Source organism: Corvus moneduloides, chromosome Z (assembly GCF_009650955.1).
Source record: "Corvus moneduloides isolate bCorMon1 chromosome Z, bCorMon1.pri, whole genome shotgun sequence".
NCBI classification, from domain to species: Eukaryota; Metazoa; Chordata; class Aves; order Passeriformes; family Corvidae; genus Corvus; species Corvus moneduloides.
Genome location: NC_045511.1, coordinates 5,206,042 through 5,224,247, shown reverse-complemented (window position 1 = coordinate 5,224,247; position 18,206 = coordinate 5,206,042). Strand labels below are relative to the sequence as shown.

Here is an 18,206-nt window from a genome sequence, read left to right as displayed (position 1 = left end):
CCTGGGTCACGCTAGTGGCTCTGTTTCTCTGATAAGACTTAATAAACAACTATCTGGAAGCATTGAAACTCAAGGAAAAGTCTCGGTTTATCTTTGAAGCTCCTTGCAAGAACTTGCAGCAAATTCTCTCCCATCAGGAGAGACTTGATTTACGGCACGGTAAAGTGTCACTGTAGTTTGTTTAGCTGTACACATTATACAAATTTGTGTGAGGGTTAACAGGAAATATTTTTCAAATAACGGTTTTGTAAACAGTGAAAATCAATCTAGGGCTGCTGAAGATCTTTAGAATAGTGTGTATACTTTTGTTTTTAGAAATTGATATCAGAATAGTAATAATTTGGTTATAGAACCCCACAATTTTGGGATTCATTATTTATTTTCATCTGGAAGGTTCTTCCATGGCTTTTTCTAACTGTAAATACATATATGTCATATTTAGTGACTGCAGTGGAATAACTAGGATATTTTGCCCAGAGAAGGACTCTTCCTTAGAAGTTACTGAAATATAGAAATATTAATTTTATAACATCTATGCTTATCTACTGTTAACCATGGGTTTTGTTGTGCAAATATAGCCTAATTTCTAGGCTCCTTAGTCTAAAGATAATGCTGTAGAAATTTAGAAACTGATTCATTACACCATTGGCTACCCTGTTATGTTTCATTGTGTATTTCCTTTGCTGGCTTTGGCTATGCCCTTCTTATGCCAGCAGGCTACAAAACTTCTGCTAAACACTTTTGTTTTCAGGCTTTTATTCAAATCTGCTTCAGTCATGACACATTGGTTTTTGGATAGGCTGGGACTGACAGGTTTAGAGAAAATATGTGAAGTAAGAAAGTATATAAATGTAACATATGTAAATATTGTATCACTTGCTGAGCGATCTGTCAATTACTTAGGCTTCTTGGCCATTTTGCCTGCTTGAAAACTCCTGCAAAACTGAAAATCTTGGCTACTTTGGTGTTCAGTGTAAACAATGTTGTAGCGGATATTCTATGTGAACATTCTGTACATCTGGTAAATTCTTTCTGAAGTGACCTGCTTTTTGTTTTAAGACACAATTGGATATACTGCGTTACATATATAATCCCAAATCGAAGCATTAATGGTTCTTCAGTGTTTCTAACATCCAGTGGTCACATGAAAATGAGGTTAATTTTAATTTTAAAACTGTCCTTGGTTGGTGATATTTTTAATTGCTTCATATGTATGCTCTTACAAGTGAAGTTTTGTGCATTGCTGCAGCAAAGACCCCAGTATTTGTTTGAAAACACGGGAATTAATTAATATGAAGCAAAACAGTCAATAAAGTCGATCTTTAGTACGAAAAAACCCCACTTCCCTGAACTGTAAAAGGTTTTAATTACATCTAAAGAGGCCTCAGTGCAATCTTCACTTTACAAAAGGCTATGTAAATTATTTGTCAGTGGTGGTCTGCCAAAAAAAACCTAGGGGACAAGGCAAATCAGACAGTTGAAGTTAATTAGTGTCATGTGTGCATCACACGTGCAGAGAGGCTTAAAAGCCACTGTCAGTACACAAAATAACACATCTGGGAAAGAATTTCTGAGTTTGGCTCTACAGTATGATTTGACTGTGGGATCTGGAGAATGAATTTTTATGGAAGTTTTATGAAAGCTTGCAGCAGAATAAGAAGTGGAATATTTTGTTAAATAGTATCAGTCAGAAGTTGTGGTGGCAGTTAGAAATAAAACCCTTCCTCATTATTCTTTCTTATGGCAGTTTATTCAGATGGTGTAATACTCAAATTATGGACGGTTTTTTAAAAGGTGCTGTTCTAACAGTAAAGTCTAGTAACTTTACAACATTGGAGAAGAGAGTTTTTTCTGAGACTTGTATAGGAACAGCCCTAATTAGATACCTGTTCAGCTTTTCTGGAAATCTTCTGTATGGGAAGAAAGTAATTCTGTAGTTTTGCTTTGCTTTGTAGATAAAGAGTTTAAGAAATTAAATCATCAATGATATTGTTGAAAAAAATTATATTAAAGCAAGATATGAACTATAATTTCCTCAGCATATAGGAATTGTATAGTTATAAAACAAGTATCTAGCATACAGCTTTCAACACTGATTAAAAGTATCTAATTTTAAGGATGAAGGCATGCTACACACTATTCTTTGCCTGATGGCATGTCTTGAAAGAATGAAAATGTTTCATTGCTTAAAAATTAAAATATAAAGCTAAAGAAGATGCTTAGAAAAGGAATTTCAGATTCTATACAAGTTCTTATTTTAGTGTATTAAATAATAATGAATAATAGAGTGGACTTTAGCTACTAATGGTTCTAAGTCTCAACTGGTATCAGTTTCAAAGTAACTTCAGTTGAAATACTTGTTAAAAGCATACCGAAGGAATGACATTAATCACTTCATTATGAAATGAAATGTTTTATGCAGATATCCTTTGTGTTTCCTCAAAATGTCAGATTTCTCCGTATCAGCACCCCAGGAAGAGAAAAAGCTGGTAGAAAGAGCCTAGGGAATATTGTTAAGTTTTTCCCTATGAGGGATGGGAACCTTGCATATATTTCTAGTACCTGCTAATTTAAAAAGCAAATTAAGATATTCCTTCTCTACACAGTAGCATAATATCTGACAGTCAGTCTGCTGTGCACCACCTTACTGTTCAATCTTTTGAATTCTTCTTCTTTGGTAGTAGTAAAATCAGAATGCGGGATGTAGATTTAGGTTCCCCACAGTGGCTCCCCTTTCAATATACTGAATGTTCCCTATCAGATTCCAACCTACTGGCTCTGGGTTTTTAACAAAGAAAATACTTAGTTTATAGGCAGTTGTGAAAAATCTCACAAGCATGAGGCAGTTGCCAGTGACTGGAGACGCTGTGGCCTGACTGCTTTGCAAACCTAGCCAGTGATCTTTGAGTGCTGTTTTTCGTCATCAATAATACAAGTCAACTATAGAACATGGAAACTTTTTTTGAAATTACTGGAATATAACATCTCAAGTTGACATCTAGATGGTAATAATTTTCTCAGTATTTTAATCTTTCATTTTTGTCCTGTATATATCATTGCACTCATGTGAATAAATACAGTTCTTTCAAAATAATAAGGTGAGTAGCCATTATAAATTCATTTGAAAATCTATACTATATAATACATATTATAGTAAAAATATAGTGTATCATATATAATATAGAATATAGAACATATATACATGCCTTTTTCTTTCTTTTTTTCTGCTATAGGGCAGATTGTACCAGAAAGAAGATTTGTAGAAGCAGTTAATCGTGAAGCATATCAGTATCAAATTGGTGACTTTCCTGCAGAATGGGAAGGTAAATATTTTGGGTTTATTTCAAGATAATTTTGCCATTGAATGTAGATGCTGTATTTTTAATGAAAGCCTGACTATGTGAACAAGTTGTTTGTTATCTTTCATTTTAAGTAAGGCGGGCTTTTATTTAAATGCATAACAATGATGAATTCTTAAAGTAACCTCTTTAAAAATAGGATAAGTTTTGCTTGAGAAGTCAGTACTTAATAAAAATAAAACCTATGTGGACATGACTTATTCCTATTAAATGTGAAAATATTTGTGCCTGTGGAGGATCTGATTGAATAACCGGCATGAAATGCATTGAATAACACAGAACTTCTTATTGTTCCTTCAATATTAATATGTAGGTCAGTTGAGTTATTGGTGGCACAGTGATGGGGCTTGCTTTTTTTATGGTTTTTTGGTTTCCTATATTGGAAACAGGGTGTCCAACTCTCTACTAGATTGTATGAGGGCTCTCTCTAGTAGAGAGTTGGACACCCTGTTAATAATTACCCAATTTATCCCGCTACTTCTGATCAAATTCTTGTCTGAAAATTTGGGATACAATAAAAATTTTAGGGAAGTTAGAGCATTTCCTTAGGATTAACTGATCAGCTCTTGAAGAAAAAGAAATGAGAGGAGTGTATGTCAGTCTTTGAGGTTGGTAGGTGCTTGAGCCAAGTATGGGGCTAAATGTGTGTAGCAAGTTCGGTTTCTAACCGGGCAGAAACACCAATTTAGTGTTGTGGTTTGGTCCAAAATACTCATTACTGTTTACCTTCTGTGAGATAAGAATTAGGAGAAAAGCAAAGCAGGCACAAAACTTGAAAAATATAAAGAAGTTTATTAACAGACCTAAAAGAAGAAAGAGGGAAAAAAGAAATCATACTACACCTTCAGAACACTTCTTCTCCCCCCCACCTTTCTCCCTTTTCCCACTGACAATGCAAAAAGACAACCCTTAAGATGTTCAGTCTGTTTACCACTTCCATAACAACCTTGTTCAGTCCATTTAGGAAGAGGAGTCTCCCTTGCCCATGCTATGAAAACATTGTCACAACGAGACAGCTGCCCGGGTTGGTTCTCTGCTCGCATGTGAGTCCCTTCCCACGGCTTGCAGCTTTTCCCACAACTGTTTTCCAGGGTCCACTCTTGAATTACTGGGGTACAATTTTAAGGTTGAGCCATTCAGAAACAAAAGTTCTCTTCACCCATCTCTGGGAGCATTTCATCTCTAAAAAGAGGCCCTCCTCCTTCCCTGGGAGCAAAGGGTCCTCCTTGTCTTCATCTCTAGGACTATCTCTGGGAGCATCTCTAGGAACAGAGGTCTTCTCCCTTTCCATGTGGAGTAAAAGTCCTCATCGCTTCCATCACTCCCTGTTCAAACTTCTCATCAAATTACAGCTGCTTCAGCACCTGCCTATCTCAGCGCAGGTGCTTTTGCTGACAAGTACAAGTTGAACGCTCCACCCCCCATGCCTTCATGAAATTACAATGGGTTCTCAGATATATCACAGCTTTACAACAGAATTTCAGCTTTAAGCATCTCCTCTTTCTCTTCCCTCAGGTTTTCAGCTCTTCACAGCACGAAAAGGGTTAATCTCACCTAGCCCTTGCAGCTGGAATGTCACTTATTGCTGTTGGTCACATGATCTGTGCCGGGCAGCGGTGCGGCTTTTGGCTGAATCTTGGCTGCACTGGAGAGGGGGAGCCGGGCTGCTCTGACTGCCCACAGCAGGGTTCTGGGGGTTCCACAGGTGGAACAGGGTCCATTGGTTCCAGGATGGCTGTGGCCCGGCCTGGCCTGACCCAAGCAGGGCCTGGGCTGGGCCTGCCGGCCCCTGCACGGGGCCCGCAGCCACCTGTCCCAGCACCGGAAACGAGAGAGAGCTCTGCCTGGGCTTTGTCCATTCTTAAATATGGACCACAGAGGCGGTCACAATTTTAAGTGGTTTAAGGAATTGTCCATATTCAGACTGGCCAGCTGATAGGTTCTGTCAGGTCATAGAGGAGCTGTAAGAACCCCTTTGCAAGAACATCACTTCCGAGACTATGCTTTGCTAACCCATGGCAATGTGACTTAAAATCCAGTGTAGAGGGATTCCTTGCGGAACAGGGGCATATGATACCCCTGGAAAGATTGGACAGCCCAGGGTTGCTGAGGAAAAACTCCTGAACTGGCCCCTGGTTTCAGGCAAGCCTCGAAAGCACCTGGCTGCAGGCAGCCCTGAAAGTCCTTGGCAAAGCAATACACTGGCCGGCTCCCCCGCGGATTAGAGGCCGTCTAGAGGGACTGGGCGTGAATCTTTGCAAAAGTAGATATAAGCTTGTATAGTTAAACAATAAAGGGGAGAATGATGCTCGAATCGTATCGGTGTATGTGTTGTTACTCCGGCCAGCTCTCCAGCACTCGGACCCCTAGAAATCCAGGACTCTGAAGCATAAGCAAGGATTCCCTGAAACAGTACATAGAAGCTACCCATCACTCAACTTGCTTTTTGGAGAGAAAGATACCTTGACATCTCCCAGAAGTTGGTAGGTTTAAAGCAAACAGATTTTAAGCAGTATGTATTTAAGCTCTGGAATTCCTTGTTGTTGAATGATTGTGCTTGCAGGAAGTTTGCATGAGTTCAAAAAGAGATTAAAAGTATTGGTGGAAGAAAAATTGTTTTTATACATAGGTATTACTGTGGTTTAATTTGTCAGTCAGCTGCAAATTAATTGAGTCTACAACATGTTTTGAGGAAATGTCTTGGTATACTTGCTTTACCTCATTCTCTTCCCATTAGGCCTCATGCTCTTCTCTGAGGGAGGTGGTACTGAGCAAAGAGAAAACTTCAGACCCATCATATCCCTTCATAGAATCAGTAGAGAAATAGAAAATGTTCTCATCTTGTATTTTATCATTGTCATTACACGAAATCCTAGGATTTTTGCTGTGATCAACTGAGGCTAGTATTAACAGCTGAAAGCTTCTGAAAGGTGTTTCAACACTATTGGCAGTGTTTGCCAGCTATGGCAAAACCACAGTATCAACATTTTCTGTCTTTACTGCTGCAGTACCCACAGTGGGTTAGCAAGTCTTACCCTAGTTGTTCCTGGTTCTTTGTCAGTCCAAGGTAGCCATCTTCTGAAGGAGAACAGCTACCTGATAAGCTTGTCCTGTAAATCATCTGGTGCTTGAATAGAGATCTGTTTATCCAATTTTCTGAAGGTCTTCTTCCTCATCCAAAAGTTCTCTAGCCACCAGTGCTCATCTTAATTCTCTGTGACTGTCATGCAAACACTGCATCACAGACACTGAGAAACATATATGAAGCTTCAGGTAACTGCTTTGCTGTGAATGAATTCTCATCCAGGACAATTTTTAATAGTCTCTGTCTGCACTTGTGTCTTGGTTTGAGAGACAGGTGTCTGCCAAGGAAGGCAGGAGCCTCTCTTGAAATGAAAAATGTAACTCCCTTCCCTCCAAATTATTATAGTTTTGAAATTAAGGAGCTTTCAGGCAAAGATAAGAGGAATAGGAACAACAGTTCTTTACTAATGTATATGTATATATATATATATATATATATATATATATGTATATAAAAAACAAGGCAAACGAACAACAATAACTCTGGCAGTAACAGCAAACAATCACAAACCCAGTCCCAGCCTTCTCGGCTGCCGGGCCCTTTCCCCTCGGGTGCAGTTCCGCTCGCAGCCGGCAGGGGCGCTGGCGGCTCCCGGTGAGCAGGGCAGGTGCGATGGTTCCCCCGCGGCTGCAGGGGGCGCTCCGGAGCGAGCTCGGGGAGCACGTGGCACTGGCGGCCTGGGATCCCGGGAAGGGATGGGACAAAGGCTTCACAAACCCCTGGGCAGCCGATCCCGGTGTCCCAGCAGGACTCTCGGGAGCAGCAGGCTGGAATGGCAGGAATGAGCACAAATCCTGGGTGGCAGATGAGATGTATCAAACTCCAGAGCTGCGGCAGGAACCCTGGGAGGTCTGTGCAGGCAGGGCGTGCAGGGCTACAGAGCAGCAAAGGCTCAAAGCAGCAGCAGGGGCAGGGTTGGCCGCAGCCGGGCTCCCAGCAGGGCGGGGAAAGGCTGGCTTGGGAGTCCCGGGGTTTTCCCTGAGGCACCTGAGCAGATGGTTAAAAGGTCCCTCTTTTAGTGAGGTAGGGTGTTAAATAGGGTCCCAGTGTAACAGCCGCTCCAACGAGCAAGCTCCACTCACAGCAGAAGGAGGGCAACCAAAAGCAGAAGCCTGCAGTGCTGAGGACATCCATCCACAACTATGGCAGCCTCTCTCCCTCTGAACGCCGAGAACACCAGCCCACCAGAAGCTGCAGCCAACCCCCTTTTTGCCAGTTCAAATCTCGTGGCATCCCCCCACCTTACACGAGAAAACCCCAGGTGAAAGAGAGTAGCCAGTTGGACCCCTCCCTCTGTGGCCAGGTCTTTTGTTTTCTCCCAAGCACCCAGCAACTTGTCACCCCAGAAACATATGTGGGGCAAATTCCACAAGAGAAAAAAGGTAACAGAAGGAGAACTCCCAAGACCCCAACAACTTGGCTGGAATTAACAGGAAACAACGTGGACAGTCAGACTGTCTCACATGGGTGTGGACTAATCATGCTTGCACAAATGGTCTTAGACTGGTTCAAGCAAATTGCTATCCAAACCCATTGCTTCGTACTGCTGGGATCTATGTAGCACTAAAAAGACTGCTAGATCTCTCTTCAGAAATGTAGCACAAATCCCTGTGATTTGTGGTGCCTGCGAGGTTGCAGCTTTTTGGGAGTTTACATGTGATGAGACCTTGAAGTCAAATATCACGTACCCTCATGGGAATATGGACTTGCCTAAAAAGCTGCAGCTGCCAGACCTAAGATAGGCTTTTCAAATCAAGGCATCCTGTTCAGGTTTGGTTTAGAGAAGAAACGATGAACTGGCCATTCCTGTTTTTATGAACTATGTTTACAGTTTTATTGCTTAACTTCCTCATCTTTGTTACTATGAGGTTTTTTCTTTGTGATTTTGTCAGCAAATACAAAGAATTCACAGAGGAAAGGAAAATTTGCAGTTTGCAGATTGAGTACTAGTCTTTTCCTCTAGTCCTGGTTTTGGCCAAGGATGGCATTAATTTTTTGCAAAGGCCAGGAGAGGGTGTGGCTGAGGGGGTGTGGCCAGAATCCAGATGTTATACGATACCACCTCAGATCAATGCTGGGAGTAGGGGAAGGGGATTCTGGCTTCTGAGAAAAAGGGTGTGGCTTCTGGTTCAGAAAAAACATGGCTGTGGTCATCTCACATCACCCTCAGTGAGCATTTTCCACATAAATTACCGTCTCTTTTGTATGCTTTTGTTATTAGTATTAATATATGTTTGTTTCCTTATCTCACTACTGTTTCCAGTCAATTGTTATCTCACTCCATAATCTTTGTCTTTTGTGCCTCCCATCCTCTACCCCAGCCACCCTCAGTGGAGAAGGGTGGAAAAGGAGGCGAGAAGGGGCAAGCAGATGACAGTGTGGTTTGGGGAGCTTTTGTGTGAGAACCAAATTGGGCAGTACCATTCCTCAACCACAACAGTACTGCATTTCTCTAGAAAGATGAGAATCATGCATGCTTTTTTCCCCAGTGCAGAATGGGTGTGTAGTGTATGCTTCTGAGAGGTAAAGGTGGGAATTCCAGAAAAAAGGCTAACCTGTACTTTTTTGTCCAATGCTAGTCTAACCTTTGGAAATGGTTTTGTAGGTGTAGAATTTTAAAAAGCCAAAACTTGTACTTCTGCTGTGGGTATAGAAGCTGTTTGAAGAACTGTTATATCTTTGCTACATATTGGGGTGTGAGTTAGGGATGTAGGATGCTCTGAATTTCAATTCATCACTACTTCTTTTTTGCCTCTTCTAGAAAGAAAAATTCTCAATGAGTTAAAAATGAGAAGGAATGGAAAGTGTAGGTAGTTCAAATAATACTACAGAAGCCAGTTATGTGAGTAAGAACAGTTTAATTCAAGATTTTTAGCCACTCTTTGCTGAAAGGCTCATCACGTTTCTGTCCCAATTTTTTCCTCCTTAGGATTGGTCTAGAAGTTTCCCAGGCCCAAAGGACCTCTGCTGAACTTTCTATCTTCTGTCCAGACTCTTGAAATTTTCATTACATTCTTTCTGTGGGTGTTCATGTTATAATTTGTGCTATTATGGATGCTGATCATTCCAGCAAATAGACTGAGACTTTGCAGAAGGAAATACTTGCTGTTTCCTCTGAACAGTAAAAGATGAATATAAGGTTAGAAGCTTATTTAATATTTCTTACTTTATTTGCGCTTTGCTCTTGGAATCTGTTGGGCACAAGCTTACACCTCCAGGGGCCTCCTCTCCAAACCCTGTGTATGTACTTTGACATCCATGGCCTCTGCTTAAGTTTTGGCTGGCTCTCCTTTCTATCCCTCTCAGGGTTTTCACTTTTAGAACTGTGCTGAAGAGTCTGTTTCCTCTTCTTTTCTTGGGACCTGTAGAGAGGTGCTTTTACCTGTCTTTGTTCTGCCAGGACTCAGGTTTTTTTACTTGTGGACAATTAATGGCCACCTAATTTAAAAGCAGTCATCCCAGCACCCTTCCCCTTTCTTAGTTACCCTACACAACTGGATGACTGACTGTATGACTAGAAAAAGAAACCTCTTGTGACCAAAATTAATAAAAGTACCGTCCCTGGAAATACTTACAGCCATTACTTGTCTGAGGAGAACTTTCACAAAACCAGGGACAAAGGACAGTGTAAGGAGCAGGAACAGGCTGTAGTGAAATTGGAAGAAGGTGCAAGTTAAATCTCATTCTATACCTAAGACATTCAATTTGGAGAGCTGGTAGCCTAAGGAACTGATTCTGGTGCTGTGTTTATCAAGTTTTAAACATGTAATAAGGTAAAGGAGACCAAGTAGAAAGCTATAAAGCATCATTCAGATCATAGACTTAATCTGTGCAAGCTGTTTCTTTGACTCTGGAAAGGGTATTTGTGTACTGATCCTGGGAGCTTACTGAATAGAGGGCCAAGGGTTTACTCCTGAAGGACTTGTCTGGAAATTTCATCCTAAAGATGTTTTAAGCACTCTGTGGGATTAAATTATCTATGTTCTCAGACCTGTGAATTTTATGAAAGTTCTGAAATGTCCATTAAGGCTTTTGTAAAACTAAAACAGAATCCCTTAGTGTTAGCCCTTTGTACACATAAAATTCAATTAATTTTATTTTTAAAAATCCAAAAGTGTATTTCCTGTTGTACTATAGTTTTGAATTTAGAATGCAATCCATATGTATAATACAAATGTTGCCTGGTTTTGTTTAGGTGAAGTCTCTTACGTTTTGCTTCAAAGTGGGAGTGCCTACTTTTCCTCAGGCAGTATAGATGCACGCAACAGATAGCATTTCTGTATTTTAGTTCTGAATGTTCACCTACTGAAGAACGTGTAATTTACCTCCTCAGGACATGTCAATAAGTGCTCATGAAGGGAGATCTGTAATTTTACATACCACAAGGATTCAGGAGATGGCATGCTTCATGCTGTGTGTATTATTGCCATCTACTCTTAATCTCTCTTTTTTTTTTCTTGGTAACATTTAGAGATTACCAGGAGTCTTAATTTGCATGTTCACTTTTATGGTCATTGCAGTGTGTTGTCTGCCAGTAGGAGTCTTATGGTTCAACAAAAATTTCATGCATACTAATAAGAATGCAAATGAGTGCTGATGAAAGAATGCAAATGTCTCAGGTTAGGAAATGTCCAGCTTACTTGCAAAATTCCTTTCATACAAAGGTGGAATTAAGATGAATACATCCAGATAGAATTAGAAACAGCAGTTTTAAATGGAGGCAATGATTCATTTTGTCAAAGCTCTGCAGGGCAGGGAAGATGTTTTGGTTGCACTCTGTACATATGTGTTACCTTCTCTGCCAGGTTTAAAACATCTTGGATGACAGTGGTGAAGGCATTTTGTTTTGTTAGCTTGGGGAATGGGAATGTCATGTAGAAATTTTCCCCAGCTGTAACTATCGACTTTTAATTAAGTATATGCATGTATGCATATGTTGTTCAAATAAAATGAAATAAAGCACCTACTTACCTTCTTTCCATCAACAAATATTTGACTGTGATATAAAGCTGTTCAGTAATTTAAAAGTGCGTTCACCAAAGGTGTAATGCTGATCATAAAGAAAGGTGCAAGAGCTTTTTCTTTACTCAACTGTTTTGGATATATTTTCCAAAGAGAGTGCAAAATATCTAAACTTCAATAAATTATTTACTTGGATTTTATTAAAGCTAGTGCTAACTCAGTAGCAAATTGGTTATATTTTTGTACACCTTCATTCTTCCTTTACTACCATGAATTTCTCTTACACGTGAGTTATAAGGTGCTGGTGCTTTTCTGAACGGTGTGTTGGGTGCTCAAAATTTTATCGGTAACTTAAAAATCAAAGATTTGAAAGTCTTTTAAGAATTTCCCTATCTCAAAGAGAAACACATGAAAAATGGTGAGATTTAAATATATGAGTCCTCCCATTCTTTGGGATAACCCAAAGATTAAGGAGTGGTCAGGTGAATTATTAGTAAAATGTACTGCTTTTGAAAGACTGATAAAAACTATTAGATGCTAAACTGCAGTATGCTAAAATACACTGAATTCAGATGATGTTTTCTTTGCATTTAATCTTGTATTGCATCTTGAGCTTTATGAAGAGTATTTAAGAAGTGGATTTGCACAGAGGAATATGATAATGTTAAATCTAACTAACTTCATCTTATGGATATAAAAAGGTTTTAGTACATTTTCTTACTGTATTTCTCCCTCAGCCACGTGGCAGTGAAGAAATCTTTCATTAAATAATGACTTTCTTAGGCACTTCATTAGAGATACTAAAATTATTTCCTTGTAGTAATTCAGAAAATAGTATCATTGTTTGTGCCAACAAGTTTTATGTACCATTAAGCTGAAAAAGATTTGGACTCCTGACATTTATTAGAAAAAAAGGAAGGTTGATAGCTCTTATAAAACTATGCATTCGAGTGTTGTTAAAACTGGAAAGAAAAAGAGCACCATGTTAAAACTGTGTGTATTACTTATGTATTTAAATAGATACAATTTTATTATGGAATGTTTGCTATGAGAAGTCTTCCTAAATTAAGGTTTGTTTCGTTGCTTTTGAGTGTTGGTAGTGAGTTCAGTTAATGAATGAAAATATGTTGTGTAATTCTTCTGACTTCACAGCCTCTGTTCACAGGACATGTGTTATTGTGTTACCCTTCACTGTTTTGTTTGCAGCTTGTTAAATGAGCTAGATAATTAAATGATAAAATCTTTTACTAGAGTTATTCCATTCATCTGAAAATCATTAGTCAAATAACTGCTAAAAGTCACAGGTGCTCTGGAAAGAAAATCTATTGTAACGTTTATATTTCAGCAATACTTTTTAACTGCAGCTTAATTTTTGTAGTATTTCAAATTTTTTCTTTAGGGATCAGTTGTTGTAGTCATCTGAAGTTTAAAATGCAGCGGGTGTTTTAAGAAAATACTGGCAATTTCAAAAAAAGTAAATCAATTTTTACATGCTGAGAGTTGTGGGATTGAAAACAGTGGTATTATCCTTCCATAGGTCAGAAGCAAGGCATGGCAAGGTAGAACATGATATTTTGTTGAAAGTAATGTGTTAAATTTTGATGGTTTAAAGCTTTAATTTCTATGAGACATTTTGAAGTACTATCTTTCTTTTTTTTTTCTCCAGCTGTATCTTTTACTGTTTAGTGTCTGGTATACATATCTGAAACCTCTACTATTTTTTTGCTTTTTTCTGAATGATGTTGCTAAGTATTTCAGTATTCTGAAGCTGTTGCTACGTATGGACATAGGTAACTTCTGTCAGGAGGAAAGGCTTATGTGGTAAGATTTTCTTCAATAAAATTGTTGGTTTTTTTACAGAGTGTCTGCAAGGCTGCCAGCTGAGAAGTGGCAGTCTCAGTTTAGTCTCTGATCTTTCCAGATTTTGCACTTTGAAATCTTTGTAAAATTTAAATGCCTGTAAGTACTACAGGTACATGTAGTTCTATAAATCCTATAATTCTATAGATTTAATAGAAAGTCACTTAGTTGTATTTTGAATTACCTTAAGGGGCTGTTTTTCTTTCCACTGATATAAAACTTACAGGAAGGGTGATGTTGACTGCTCATAGTTCTGTCACTTGTCCACAGTGGCAAATTTGGATCTATTCTTTGTTAGGCCTCTGAGAAGAGCTGACAGGGACTGCTTTTAAGAACAGTAGTTTGAGAAAGATATTTAAAAGTACATATTTTCAGGAAGTGGCATCTGATATACAAGAACCAAAAGTATTACCTTGCTTCATATCTTTACAGGTATTTTACCATTAAACTTTAGCATTAACCAGTGCCCATCCTTGCTAAATTCCAAGCTGTGTCTCCCTTTGTTCATATGTTAATTGGAAGCTATTCTCCCTAAAACAACTTGCATAATGCTGCTGAAGCCATGGTGTTAGTGTTTCACCTTCTATGTAATTGTATTTTCAGAAGTGAGATGATGCTATGACTCCGTGCAGATTTTAGTGTCTTAGACTAGTCTAAATCATTCCCTGGTTCCCCTCAAAATACAGCACAGATGGTATTAGAAAACTAAAATTCAGAAGAGTTCCTTCTTAAAGCATTTCTGAAACTTTATAGACGGCTACATGTGAGGCCAGGAATTTGAGTGGGTTATAGCAAAATGTTATTTTTGCTCTAATTTTCAAGCATAGTAACAAAAATCTTAATTATCAAAGCAAACATATGAAATAACATTTTGCTGTGTCCTCAGCACTTGGAAGTGGCTTTCTGTATGTTTGTCATTCTGTTCATTACTGGCTACTTGTATTCTGCTACTAATTAATTTAAAAAATATGAGCAGAAAAGACAAATGTCATTGAAGTATCCAACAAGTACCTACCAATAGTGTGAATTGAAAAGGCATGAAAAACTGCTACAGTAGTGGTATTTCTAAAAAGTGGTGTCAGGTAATTCCTCTAAATAATGTAATAATGTAATAGTTGGAGCTCTCTCCTTTAATTCATCGTCGGTACAAAGTGACACCTGTCAGCATCTACAATGGAGTCTCTATATGGCTGCCTCCCAACAGTCCCAGCTAACAGCAGTGTTAGTGATGGGAGTGGGCATCTATCTACAGATTTTGTTCAGAAAACCTGAGCCACAGGACAATTGTTCTGCTTTCATTCCTCCATTCCTCTGCTGTCTTTTCCAGCATGAATTGACTGAAATGGAGGGATCCTTCTCCCAGGCACAGTACTTGCCCCTCCATGAAGTGGATAATCCCCCAGGGCCACAGGATGTGCTTCAGTCCAGGCTCTGCAATCCCTCAGTCAGGTCTGGGGCTGTACCTTTCATACTCGTAAAGGAATTCTACCTGGTAGTAACATAAAATGTTTTCAGCTTTAAGAAAGCCTGAAGCCTGTAAAAATCCTTTTTCTCCATAGTGGTCTAAGGCTGTTCTTACTTTTCATTGGTCAACTTGTCATTTTCTTAGGGTATACCTCAAAGCTGTATTGCAAGCTCAACAATAAACCTGTGCCATAAGCCCTGCTTTTTAAGCCCTGTTTTGACAGCCAAGGTGATATGTAAACTGTGCCCAAGGTCTCTACACAGAGTTGACACCATCCCCTACCTCTTCCTTCTCTAAAGACTGAGTATTGAAACTGGAAATAACGTCTTGTGCTGACATTCCGGGAAATGACATGGCTTGCCAGGTTGTGGCAAATTCTATTATAATTTTTTCATAAATATTTGCTTTCTTTTACAAATTCATAGTAATTTTGAGTTTTGATACTGTTTGTGGTCTTTGAAATAATCAATTTGATTTTTTTTTCCAGCATGGATAAGAAAAAAGAGAGAAGATCCACCCACCATTGAGGTGAGATGAAATGTCTTTAAATTTTCAATTGTTTTAATGAAACTACCATTAATTCATTTATAGTGGACTCATCTGTGCAGTAATCTGTCACTTGTGGGGAGAATTTAGTATGTTCCTTGCCTAATTCATGAAAATACACACTGGGTAGGTATCTAACACTTAGAAAAAAGGAAAATAAGTGGAAATATAAACTCCATTATTCATTAGTCATTATCTGTGTGAATTCTTTTAAGATGGTATATGTAGGTTCTTTAAGATGATCATGACCATTGAAAAGTCTCTTCAATTAAACAAGTTCTTAAATTACTGCTATGACTTTTTAATCAATGCAAGGTTTTTTTCATTGTGGTTGATACTAAAACATAGGTTTCAAACCCAGCTGCCAGTGGATTCATCAAAACAGGAAAACCAATTGCACTAACATTTTAGAGTGCTAATGAGGTGGGGGAGTTACAACGACGTCTTTTTCCATAAGAGAAAGCAGAGAAATGTCCAACAGTGTCTTCCATGCTGATGAATTTGTAAAGCGTTTGCAAACAAGTTTGACTGCTGATCTGTGTATGCAGATGCATGCACACACATACATGACTTGCCCAGCATTTCTACTGCAAGTTGCTTAAGCACCAGCTAGGAATGAGAGAGAAGATAAGACACTGTTTGCTGCAGAAGATTCAAAATGACACCCACAGAGGCAGATACCTGACATGCATCAGAAATAACTGTGTCACGTTCAGTGAAGATATGTTGGCATCTCCAGCCATTTGGTCACTGAGATCTTCTGGAACATCCTGGCCTGTGAAAAGTTGTCCTGACTTCCTGTGTGTTGTGATGACCTCAGGAAGCTTGTCAGCTTATGCTGACAAACTGTAACTCATTGAAACAAGCTCCCACACAACATACAGCTTTCAGCTAATTCTCTCTGCCGTTCTTTCCCACTTGCCACTGAGTCTATAGAGACAGTAAGGGCTATAATACACCTATGAATGAAAGAAGTTCAAGTTAAATTTATCCTAAAAGCTATTCAGGGAAGTAATAAATGTGAGTTTGGATTTTTCGTTTGTTTGTTTTGTTTGTTTGTTTTGTTTGTTTTTATTTTTTCCCCTTCCCTCCCCAATCTAGTTACTTACGCAGAGTCATGAAACAGTTGTTCCATCTAAGTTTGGACTGACCTCATTATAATTACTTCTGGCTTATACCAACTGTATGAAAACAAGCTTTATTGTTGAAATTACCAATTAATGTGATACCTGAAGATGGGAGGTGTCATGGTTTTTGTTCTATCATTTCTGTGAGCGAGGCTGCTGTGGTAGTTGCTCTGAGGTAAACCTGCTCCAAGGCAGGCAGCCTTGGGTCTGGAATTGGTGCAGTAAAGCTCCTTCTGGCGCTAGAGATGTTGGTTCATTTTTGAAATAGGGAGCAAATCTCCACAGGTGAGAGAACTGTGGAACAATAGTGTTCTAAATATTTTACCTTCCAGAAAAAGCAATTTATGGAGAGTGAAAGATTGCTGGGACTGATGGTGCATTCAGAGTTACAGGACTGCTTATATTTTCAGATTCATGAGGTAATAGATCTGAAAAATAATTTAGCAGCAAGGTACTTTACCTGCAGGGCTGTGCATTGATGTTATCACAGAGCAGAAGTGATAACCTAGGAATTTGAAAATAGTTACCTTTTTTAAGTAATCTCTAAATAGGTATTTTCCTATGTAAGAAAAAGTTGTTCAAATATATGTATGTTAAAAATTCGTGCTAATATTGTGAAAAGAGTGCTCCAGTCATATTTTTAATATGTGATAGTGAAGCCTAATTTTTTTCTCTCTATTACAGAGAATAGTGTGGGACACTGTGTATGATCTACTTTTCTCCAAATTTGAAACTGGCACAAACCCTTACATCACCATATCATTACAAATATAGTTATAGTAGTGAAGTGCATATAGCATATTGTTTGGTCCCTATTTGTAGGGCTGATTTGCTTTAGTGTTTTAGCTACAGAAACTTTACTGGCTGCTATTCCATATTATATTCCCCTTTTAACAGTAAAGATGGTACGGTAAACTGCTGTTTGACAACTATGAAAAAAGGGAGTATTTGTGGCATATTCCATGTTGGAACCCTGTATAACAAATCTCCTTGTTCTTTCATGTATTTCTTGTGAGACCAGACTATTTCTGAAAAAGGAGGTAAAGCCCACAAGTTTTGCATTTTTGCTTTAATGACACTTTGCTCTCAACATATTGTAACAACCCTAAAGTTCCTAAAGCATAAGTTTCTGGAGCTGTGCCTATGTTCCTACCTTTGCAGTCTGTAAAACTACTTTTTTGGATGGTTTTCCTTTCTTTCCTGTCCTTTGCCCTTCACTTCTTTTTTCTTTGTAATATCAAATGACATATGTTAAACCTTATTAAAATTTCTGTTCCACTTCTGTTAGCCTAGCATCCCTTTTTGAATCTTACATTTGAGGATTTTATATTTGTCTGTCTGATCTTTGATTGAGCTCTTGGCTATTGATGATAGAGGTTACCAAGCTGCTCAGGCTACCAGGTTTCATGATGAGGTCTATGATGAATTTTTAATTGAAAATACTGGAGAGATACAGCTTCACAAAGCAGCTGGATCTTACTGATCGCACTGATGACCACGTGTTGGGAACCAATGGTTTGGTAAATACTGTAGGCTAATAAAATGTCATTCATAATCATCAGGACATGTTGGTCATTTAACTGAGAACAAATGTGAGTTGTTCTGCCTCACCAGTGGTCAGAGTAGTTGGGTCATGACACCAGCTAAATCTGTTGATGATTTTCTTGAGACTTGATCATGTTTTGTATTCAGGCCATTAATTCTTCCACAAACACCTAACGGATCTTATTTTGTTTGTTTGCTTGTTTCCATTATAAATCTTTCACTTTTGCTCGGAAGTTGTTGCTTTACCTCTTTCTTTA

The 18,206-nt window shown here is 38.7% G+C and overlaps 1 protein-coding gene across 1 annotated transcript in view; it reads left to right on the top strand.

The window, feature by feature from the left end:
* The window catches only part of NDUFAF2 (NADH:ubiquinone oxidoreductase complex assembly factor 2), a 63,982-nt gene that overhangs the window by 35,097 nt on the left and 10,679 nt on the right, over positions 1-18,206 (top strand). Inside the window, exons 2-3 of the mRNA XM_032097569.1 lie at positions 3,234-3,323; positions 15,219-15,259. Of these exons, the coding sequence (XP_031953460.1) occupies positions 3,234-3,323; positions 15,219-15,259 (131 nt within the window). The remainder of the gene's footprint in view (positions 1-3,233; positions 3,324-15,218; positions 15,260-18,206) is intronic.